A 10,866-nucleotide genomic window follows, 5' to 3' on the forward strand; every position below is an offset into this window, starting at 1 on the left:
TTCATGCAAAGGGAAGTTGGTGCAGAAGAAAGGAGAACTCTATGGTTTGTATAGCAGGAAAATGAAAGAATGTAAGGGTTAATGTGGGTGGAGCGGAGAAATGGAGGAGCTACAAGTGTTGCTAAGTGGGAGAGGTGAGGGCGAGTTCTAATGCTCAGAGCGTTGCTTCTCACACTCATTAGAAATACTTAACGAGGTGAGGGAGGTTAGATGGGAAAAACGTTAAAATAGGCAGAGCCCACAGGCACCTGGGACATCCCAGACAGGCAGCTGCCAATGGTTAAATATCCAGCATGTACCCAGAATGCTTAGCAATTGTCCTAAATGACAAGGATTCCTCTTTATAAGAAGAGGTTAATCCAAATGACTCATTCGTTTCACAGTTTGTCGTACATTCGTTATACTGAACGAGGCGATTTCTTTGTGAATATAAATCATTGTGTTCTATTATCATATATTACATAAAATAAACATCACAACATGAAATCTTACTTCCAATATTTCCCATGGAAAAGACACGGCCCTATTCCAGCAGATGAGCCAGTGATTGTTAATGGAGGTGGTACTAGGCATTCTGGGTAATTTACCATTTTATACTCCTAGAAACCTCTACTTTGTACGTTTTATGTGGATTTTCAAGTATTCACAGGGCTACTTTAAAGATCTGATAATGGAGGAAAAGGTCATTACAAACAAACAGATTTTATTCAAGTTCATCTCAGACAACTATTCTCCCTTCAGCAGCAGAACCCTGTAATTCTACATTCACAAATACGTATATGTCGTATAGACTGGGTTTCTCTTTGCTGATAAACTGGTCACACAAAGGCTGTTTGTTTATGGGGTGCTCAGAAATACCTGCCAGACAAATAGATGTCTGAAATCAGCCAGAAATCTCTTGGGAAGGGTTGAAGACTTCATTGGACAAGGACTAGAAGGTTCTGATGTGGTTCTTGTCCAATAGGTCCCTGTAGGCCTACAGCATGATCTGATCATTGGCCCTGCACATGGGTGGCCAAATTGGGCAAAGTAAAGCCAGTTTTAGGCTGCACTGATGTGATCTGAGCTTTATGTGTAGTCTTAACTGAAAATGAAGAATCTGACACAAATAAGGCGAGAGAACCTGATATTTGTGTCTGTCAACTTGAAGAGTAAGGAAAGGGTAATAAATCAGTACATCCATAAATGTACCATCGCTTCTGGGCACACTTCAAAAGCTTGATGTTATAGCCATTCTATGGGGCCTGCAACAGGAACACAAAGAAAAAACAGATGATAATGAAGAATCACAAGCCCTCCAACGACTAAAGTGCCCAACCCAACTCTGGTTCCTAAACCATAACCCTAATAAAAGAGGAGCGGAGAACCCAGTATGAAACTAGAATTTTAAGATGCCGTTGCCTCAAGGAAGCAATGGAAGAGCCCTGGAAATTCTTTAGCACAAATGTAACTATTCTAAATGAATTGTAGGGCAGTGATCATGGCTACCACTAGAGATTCTGGCTATGCACTAGGGTTACCGGGTCGCTTGAGAATTCAGGGACACCGCTAGAAAAGCAAACAAAAAGAGCTACAATGATTGTAGTTCAATTTACCTGCAACATACATGCATTTAGTAGATGCATCGCTGAATTTTCACATGTTCTGGTAACCCTGGCATGCACAAGACTTGAAGTCATACCAGCCTCCAGTAACTACTCTGATCAAGCCAACAGTTAGCCAATATAGAACATTAGAGTCGTATTTATGCTGAAGTTCATTGGAACATTTTATGGATGCACTAAATCCACTATTTGGGATTCTGCCGAATCCTTTGTGAAAGATGTGGTGAATGCTGACCGAATTCTAATTTGTATATGCAAATTAGGGTCAGGAAAAGAAATAGTGGGAAACATTTTTTTTTTACTTCCTTGTTTTGTGACAAAAAAAATCACAATTTACATATGCAAATTAGGATTCAGTTTCACGTTCGGCCAGGCACAAGCATTCAGCTAAATCCGGATCCAGCTGAAAAAGGCCAAATCCTGGCTGAATCCCAAACCGAATTCGGTGCATCACTAGTACATTTATTACTGCTCCCCTACTTTTAATGTATATAATGAAAACCAGACCGCTTGGATGTTTAAACCCTCCTATGTGATAACATTCATTACAGTATATGCTATTTATATTTCTTATGTATAGGGGAAAATTATTCCCCCCTAAAAGGTACATGTTAGTAATAAACTGTGCAATGAAGTAGAACAAAGAAGAGGGACAAGATTCTTACTGGTTCAGCTTTGAAATGAATGAGGGTCTATTTAAAAGGCAGTTGGTCAGAGAGGATTCTATAAAGGGCCTTTATTTCTCTCTTATTCTTTATTAATAGTGTCCTGTGCTTCTAGAGATCATAAAGATTGCGGTCGGTTTTTATTCATGGAAGTCGCATATAAACACAGAGGAAAAGCAAGTTAGTGGCAATGAAATGACAAAATACAGCAGCTCACAAATGGCTCTCTAAGCTCTTCTTTTTAATCTGACACTTGGGTAATGTAATACAAGTTGATAAAAGACTTTCCAGCAAATTCTTCTTAAGAAAGAGGGGAAAACGATCATCAGCCTTTGAATGGGAAAAACTCCCAGGACAGACTTGGGTCCCTAAACCAGCAAACACTGTAAACATCTCATATCAACAATGTCCACAAGCACAAGATGAGACATAACTCTCCCGATTCCAAGGAGAGCGGAGGGAGGGGGAACTTGCGTCTCACATCTTCCAGTATTTCTGCTCATCTGAATGTTTATTCAATTTCCAGTAAAAGGTCCTCGCCTTCCAGATGCATATCAGGTTTTACATAGACTTTCTTGACTGTTCCACTAACAGGTGAGTTGACCAATGTCTCCATCTTCATGGCACTGAGCACACACAGAGGCTGTCCCTTTTCAACCTTATCCCCCTCCTTGACCTTCATGTCAATCACCTTGCCCGGCATTGGGGCACCTATCTGGCCTTTCACATCTTTCAGGGCTTTGGGGTGGAAGTGCATCTCCTAAAATGTAAGAAAGTAAAGCAATTGTCTATTATAACTAAACAAATATATTTTAATGGCAAACGTCATTTGTGTAACCTACTTAACACACAAGAAGAAAGCCATCATTGTTCCTAAAGAGAAGGAGAGTCTTGTGTAGAACTGCAGCCCCCAAACTAAAACTGCTCTGCCTTTTAACAGCAGCTAACATTTGGCTCCTTCATCACACACAGAAACCGAATATAGACCGTCTTTTATTGATTTCTAAGTTTAACTTACCTTCATGGCCTGGGTATCTTTGACAAGGACAGATCTGAGTTGACCATTGAGTTCAAAGAAGACTTCCCTCTGACCAGCTTTATTAAGATCTCCCAGGGCAAGAGCTTTGATGTGTAAAGTCTTTCCTCTTTCTAATTCCACCTATGGTTTGAGTTCGAGAGTGTAAATGATTTGGAAATGTATGAAAATCAGTGACATTTTACTCTATTAGTGACACCAAATGCACAATCTAAGACGCCTACATGTAAAGACACCCTTTCAGCAATGCCTTTTAGAAGATATTACGGTTTTGTGCTTAAATGGAAGCTAAAAACTAACCAGAAAAAACACAGTTATTCAAATCTTTAATACATCTATTCACGGAGATCAACCAAGAATAATGTCATCTTTTCCCAAAAAATGTATTTCAGTCCCTTTTTATTAGGCACCAAATCCGAATTCCTGAATCCTTCTTGAAAGATTCGGCCGAATACGGAAATGCAATATGCAAATTAGTTATGGGAAAGGAAAAAGTGGAAACATTTTTTTTTTACTTCCTTGTTTTGTGACAGTCACAGGATTTCCATTCCTGCCCCTCATTTACAAATGTAAACTAGGAGTAGGATTCGGTTCGAATACAAATCCTGCTGTAAAAGGCCAGAATCCCAAACTGAATCAAGGATTCCGTGCATCCCTACTTTTTATAAATTACAACAACACAAGAACAACTGAATAGATACATTTTTCACTCTTAACTAATGCTTTAGACAATGAATATTTAGTTACATTAATTGGAGTAATGATAGTTGGAGCCAAATAAACCTACCTCAAATTCTTCTGCAATCTTAGGTCCTTCCAAAAAGAGACGGGTGTTAAGACATTCAACGGGCCCAAACTGAGTGCTAAAATCCTTGTATTCCTCAAACACTTTTGGGTACATTGCTGCCGACATTATATCTTCTGGGGTAATGTCATCGTATTTGCTTTTCAGTTTTGTCTCCAGTATTGAAAAGTCCATGGGTGGGAGTGTTGCCCCAGGTCTACCCTCAATGCGTGGCAGATCTTTAAGAACCTAAATGAAACGGTGAAATAAATGCATATTCTACGATTCTGAACATTGCACTTTATCTTTATTTTGAAAATACCACAATATATTGAACAAATAAAGCAGATGAAGCTTTGTTTACACAACAATAAAAGATGGCAGAACACCTTTACAGCCTTTGTCTACAAATATCTAGACTTATGAAATAAATATGAATGAAAGTCATTACCTTAGAACGAAAAGGCTCTGGAAATCCCCCATAAGGGATTCCAACATAGCCTTGCAAATATTCCACCACCGAGAGGGGGAAGGAGAGTTCGTCGGCCATTGTTTCCACTGCTTCCCGATTTAGGTCGTTATGCACCATAAATTGCGCCAGGTCTCCTACAATCTTAGAGGAGGGTGTAACCTAAAATAAAAGTGATAAGGGACTGATAAACAGCTGTAGTTTGACGTGAGAAAGATATTATTAGCAAGAATTATAATGGAATATACTTCCACGTTTGTTTAATTAAACATAATAGTCATTTATTCATAAAACCTCAAATGTGCCTTGAATATGGTATTTTACCACAAATAAGTTTCTGCACATATTGTGTATTTACATCTTCCCCATTTAGTAACCTTCCTACAGACCATTATGATCAAGATTGAAACCAGGGGTAAAGGCACTTTCCTAGGGTTCAATCATTTTAAGAAATGATGGCGCTACTTGATGGCCATTACTGATCAGTCTTTCACAACTGTGTGTTTAAAGGATAGAGATAGGACATTTGCTAGAGCAGGGAGCAGTTCCTAAAATGTCAAATGAAGATTGAGTTCTCTCTCTCTGGTGATCTGGGAGTGGTTTGACTGGAAAGAACTACAAGTACATACGGAAGATTTGCAGAGATGAGCTCAGGACTGAATCCCAACACAATGAGTATTCAGCTAATCTGAAATTTTAGAGCAGTGATTCCCAAATTCTGGGGCTGACCTACTGGGGATGGCTTGTGGCAGGGAGAGATCAGCCTGAAGGACAGTTAGGGTGAGATTTTGATCACCAGCTTGAGGTATATTATGGGGAGCTTTGGGTGAAAACCTATATGATGTCCTAGTTATTCTTGGACCAATAGCTGCTACACCTATAGAGAAAGGAGACCCCACAGCCTCGAGGGACCCAAACTGCTGAGTCTGCTTCCGCTTTAGTTAAGAGGAACCCCCCTTACCCAGCTGCTCTCTTACATACGGCAGGGAAGCAGAGATACGGGCCAGAGAGTGGGTGGGGTCAGGGCATGGCAGGAAGTGGGTGGGAGGATGTAGATCACAGTGGGGAGGGGGTGGCGCACTCTAGTTACGCCACTGGCTACACCAATGTTTTCTTCCTACATTTGTAACCTTTTTATTAAGTGTGGGGGGTCCAGACCAAACATTAGACCTCCAAAGGGGGGCTTGCGAATCACTACCTTACACAGTCTTTTGGCTTTAAAGCAATGAATTACTGTCCTGTATGTGACACTTTTTTTTACATGATGCAATTTTGTGTGGATGAGCTCAAACTTGTATATGCAAATAATGGTTTCCTATAATTCAGTATTCTGCAATCAAGGGAATACAGAGACATTGTTTTAGAAGATGGGCCGCAGAACTAAAGCCTCCCCAAACACGTTTAGATGTTGCCGTACTTGACCGCCTTCAGGAATAGTGATGAGCACAATTTATCGTCCATAAAAAAATTGTAGCGCATCAAAAAAAAGGTGTCGCCCATAGACCGTTTTTTGAATTTCCTCGGTCACATTCACTCACTGCTTTTAATTCATTCAATGTCCATCATTGCTCCTACTTTTTCCTCCACTCCAATAGCCGCAAACCAATCAGATGTATCGACATGGTTAATTACCTGAGCAGTTTTTTTTAATTATACCAAGTCTTTATGCTCTTGTGTCTTATGGTCTGGTCTTTTAACTCATCTATCATCGTTCATTCCCAAGCCATTAGCAACTTTACTCAATTAATCTTAAGAAGGAAAGTGTCAAATTGTATTAATTAAAAGGGATCATAAAATTAGCTCCGCAAATAGTCTGGTATTCATCATATTTATTCAGAATAACATTTGAAACCAATATTTTTTCAATCACAGGAAGGATAATTCCTATAATTATGTGTGTTTTCATTTTGGGTCATAACAGCTTTTAATAGTTTGAGTACTAATAATAATAATAATCATCGAGTTAATTCCTTCACACTAATGCATTTTATAATAATTAGTCTCTCTGCTGACCAACTACCAATTCATGGCTTGCTGGGACTATTTAATAAGAGCTGGGATGGACACACAAAGGCTACAGATGAGGAATTAAAACCAAAAAAAATGTAAAAATAACACAAAACTCGGAAAAGCCGAGAGAGTCTTATTATCACTAATATATATTTAACGTAAGCCCTGACATTCTCCAGACATAAGCGATATAAAAGCCTTACACTTAACAAGATCTTAACAAGCAATGCAGAAACTGAAATGAAATACTGACTTATTAATGGGATCAAAAATCATTGTTCTGTTGATAAAGAACATCAAGAATCACGATTTTCACAAAAAGATACTGTGAAAAACTAAAGCCAGAAAAGCAGAACGGTTTGTCACAGTCAATATCAAAAGCAGGATTGGCAAAAGTTTACCAAAAAAGCAACAAAATATTAAGGGGGTTATTTATTAAAGTCAGAATGTCAAAAACTCAAAAAAAATTTAATAAAACCCACATTTTTAGTGAAAAAAAACCTAAATTTTCTCATGATTTATTATACCCAGAAGACGGAAAAGGTCTGAATCTGAAAATCCTGCCAAGGTTGTATAGAAATCAATGGGTGAAGTCCCAAAGATATCCTGGGTTTTATTCAAAAATCCGAAGTTTTTGGGAAAAAAAAATCTGAGTTTTTGGGCGGAAAATTTGAAAAATGTGTTAATTTTCATGATCTTTTCCCCGAACTGGAATTTTTGGGGAAAATATATTGATAAATAACCCATGCTGATTTGGTCGGAGTATATTTCAGAAAATAATGGGATAAATTTGGATTTTGATGAATAACCCCCTAAAGTTCAACCCTTTGAGTGCCAGTCGTGGCAGCAACTAGAAACACTTGCTGCCTCGCAACTTTTTTTTCACAAAAATAAACAGAACCCAGAAATGTAGATGCAAGTTCTAGCAAGCTGGTATTTCCAAGTCAGTGCTCTAGAGTCTTTGGCCTAGAGAAGTGATCCCCAACCAGTAGCTCGTGAGTAACATGTTTCTCTCCAACCCCTTTAGATGTTGCTCCCAGTGGCCTCAAAGCAGGAGCTTATTTTTTAATTCCAGGCTTGGAGGCAAGTTTTTGTTACATAAAAACCAGGTGCAATGCCAAACAGAGCCTCCTGTAGGTTGACAATCCACATAGGGGCTACTTAATGGCTAATCACCCAAAGAACATTTTTAATTTGTTGCTTGTGTTCTCCCCAACTCCTTTAACTTCTGAATGTTGCTCACAGATTCAAAAGGTTGGGGAACCTTGGCCTAGGGAATGAAGGTGTTGTTTACCCTTTGCTATTAGAGCCCATGTTTTTTTCAGAAATCCAAGTTCTTAATACACATAATTATTACATGGCAGCACAGGAACCAGTGCAATTAGCATCAGAATTGAATAATCAGCAAACCTGTAGCATCAGCTTATATTACAGCCAGGGAAGCTCATTTTCTGATGCTGGATAATTAGTGGCGAGCCCTAAGCTTAGCTTCTCAACAGCCAATCAGAGCCCACTGAGCATGTGAGTGTCACAGACACTTTCCAAGATGGTGACCCCCTGTGACAAGTTTGAAGTCCTGGATCATTGCTGCTATTGACAAGCTCAAACTTTAGCCTCCTGCAATATGTTCCCTACATTAAATATTACATTTTTAGCCATAATCATTGTTAGGATATATTTCTCCTTTAAAGTCAGTGGTATGATATATATATCCAGATGCTGCACCTTCGTTGATGGTTCCAATAAAAAGAGACAAGAGGTGTGGGAGAAGACCGTGTGTAGCAGATCAATGACCTTCACATTAAGAGGAATACAACCAATAGCAATTCAGGTAGGGGACACAAACAAATAAATGGTAAGAAGAATAACAACCCCTATATGGCCTGAAATAATAATTCAAGATATCAGAATAACTAGGGCTTTATCTCCCAGGAAGAATATTTTCATCTTGACTCCCAGCACTGCAGATTAGACTCAGATTAACTAGGCTGATGAATGAGTGTTCATGACATTCTGATGGATCCATTCATACATTTGACTGATGCAGAGATATCATTAAACATAATGCTGAACTAGTGAAATATACATTGTGCTGTCCAGTTAGGCAAATGTGAATCTGAAATTGGCCTATTGTGACTATCAATCAGTGCAGAATGAGTTATTAGATTGGGATTGTGTTATTTGCTAATGTAATGAAACACAAAGCCAACACCATAAAAAGGTTTTGCATTATCTATACTCCCAGCAAATGAAGCAGTAACGCTAACTGACTGGTCTCAGCCTATAATGTACACATAGAAGCTCATTTATTTATAACATGTCAATGTGATGCTTCAAGAGGGAGCAACGGGGAAATAAAAACTTGAATTTACACATAACCTTCAAGGGATCGTTCACCTTAACGGCCAGTATGACGTAGAGAGTGATATATTGAGACAATTTGCAATTGCTTTTCATTCTTTATTATTTGTGGTTTTTGAGTTATTTAGATTTTTATTCAGCAGTTCTTCACTTTGTAATTTCAGCCATCTGGTTGCTAGGGTCCAAATGACTCTAGCAACCATGCACTGATGTGAATAAGAGGTTGGAATATGAATAGGAGAGGCCTGAATAGAGAGTAATAAAAAGTAGCAATAGCAAGAAATGTGTAGCCTTACAGAGCATTTGTTTTTTTTTTAAATGGGGTCAACATGGTTTAATAAAAGTCAACGGGAAACAATCATTCTACCTCTCTTTATTCAGACATTCAATTCCACAGATAATAATAAACAAGACTCCTGTGCCCAACAGCCTGTCAATAAGTTACGCTAAACCCTTAAACAGAAAAAGTAAGTCAATATATTATATAATTCCCAATAAATAGGAATAGTGGATTATAGTAACAGTTACAACAAAATGGCAACTTACCTTAATGACATCCCCAAGGATTTTATTGGCTTCAGCATATGCCTTCTTGACTTCCTTGAATTTGTTGCCTAGTCCCATGCTGTGGGCCTGGAAGTGAAGGTTGGTGTACTGGCCACCAGGGATTTCATTTTCATACACATCAGCATTCCCAGATTTCATGGTGGCAGTGCAGTCAAAAGCGGAATAAAGACCACGGGCTACTTCCCAATATTCACTGTAATCAAACACTTTCTCAAGCTGAATGCCTAACAGGAGATACAAAGAAGGTGTATATGAAATATGGTGGGGATCCAGTTTACACTTTTACAGGTGGTTCAACGTAAAGTAGACCATCATCATATTGTGGGGGATCATGGGGAAAACTTTGGTTTAGTTTGAAGAAGGCGCATGGGGAGGTGACAATAGGTAGGTGGTCAGGATGATTAAGCAATAGTCAACTTGACAGTGATTAGTAAATAGTGTTAATAGTAGTCCCCTTACTATTGTGTTTATTATTGTGTCTTCAGCCTGTTTTGCATCCCCAAACTCATTATTTGCATTTACATGTTAATCCATAAAATGGGTTATTTTCTACGTTGTGAATATACTGGGCCCTTGCAATATTCAATTAAAACATATACTCTTGTATATAAAATATACAAGAGTTTGGTTGGTCCTTCTGAAGAACTATTCCTTATATCTGACCAGAGATGAGTGAAATCTTCATTTTACTCTTTCAACTGTACATCAAAGCAGCCTACTGGCTTTTTATTTCTAGTAACCGTCATCTTTTGCAGGGCTCAAAGTAGACAGGTCCCAAAACATAATCTTCCAGGAGATATTTGTCTGAATACTGACAGTTTCTGAATTTAGAATTGTGCAGAAAGTTCATAAATGGCTGGTGCTTTATTTACTCATCTATTCAACGTATTCATTACCTGTGTCCTGGTCTGTGCCCTTAGCGCATGCTACAAGAGCCCCCATGCTAGGCTGAGAGGTCATGCCAGACATAGAATCAACTGCCACATCTACAATGTCAGCTCCTGCATGTGCACATGCCAACATAGACGCCACACCAGCTCCAGCAGTGTCATGTGTATGGACATGGATGGGAACATTGGGGAACTTGTCTCGCAATGAACGGATCAGCATGTCAGAAGCCTTGGGTTTCAGAAGTCCAGCCATATCCTGCAGTGAAATAAAAAACAAATTTGAGTCACACACAAAGCTAATCACGGATTGCATAAAAATAGGATTCCGTTAGGGATTTGGCCCTTGGTGTTTGGCCAACCCAAACCCTAAATGCCATGTGACTTGAATGCAGCAGCCAACAGATCGCAACCAAAGTTAATGACGAGACATATGGGTTCAGCCAATTAAAAAAAGGTTTTTGAACTCTCCAATTCCATTAT

The 10,866-nt window shown here is 38.9% G+C and overlaps 1 protein-coding gene across 3 annotated transcripts in view; it reads right to left on the bottom strand.

The window, feature by feature from the left end:
• Positions 1-2,392: 2,392 nt before the first annotated feature.
• LOC108715122 (pyruvate carboxylase, mitochondrial) overlaps positions 2,393-10,866 on the bottom strand; it is a 132,270-nt gene continuing 123,796 nt past the window's right edge. For all 3 annotated transcript variants that reach the window (XM_018259958.2, XM_018259960.2, XM_018259959.2), the window contains exons 17-22: positions 10,393-10,642; positions 9,476-9,720; positions 4,541-4,720; positions 4,093-4,338; positions 3,288-3,428; positions 2,393-3,029 (exon numbers count right to left, since the gene is read on the bottom strand). In XM_018259958.2, the coding sequence (XP_018115447.1) occupies positions 2,781-3,029; positions 3,288-3,428; positions 4,093-4,338; positions 4,541-4,720; positions 9,476-9,720; positions 10,393-10,642 (1,311 nt within the window). In that variant the 3' untranslated portion in view covers positions 2,393-2,780. The remainder of the gene's footprint in view (positions 3,030-3,287; positions 3,429-4,092; positions 4,339-4,540; positions 4,721-9,475; positions 9,721-10,392; positions 10,643-10,866) is intronic.

Source organism: Xenopus laevis, chromosome 4S, assembly GCF_017654675.1.
Source record: "Xenopus laevis strain J_2021 chromosome 4S, Xenopus_laevis_v10.1, whole genome shotgun sequence".
NCBI classification, from domain to species: Eukaryota; Metazoa; Chordata; class Amphibia; order Anura; family Pipidae; genus Xenopus; species Xenopus laevis.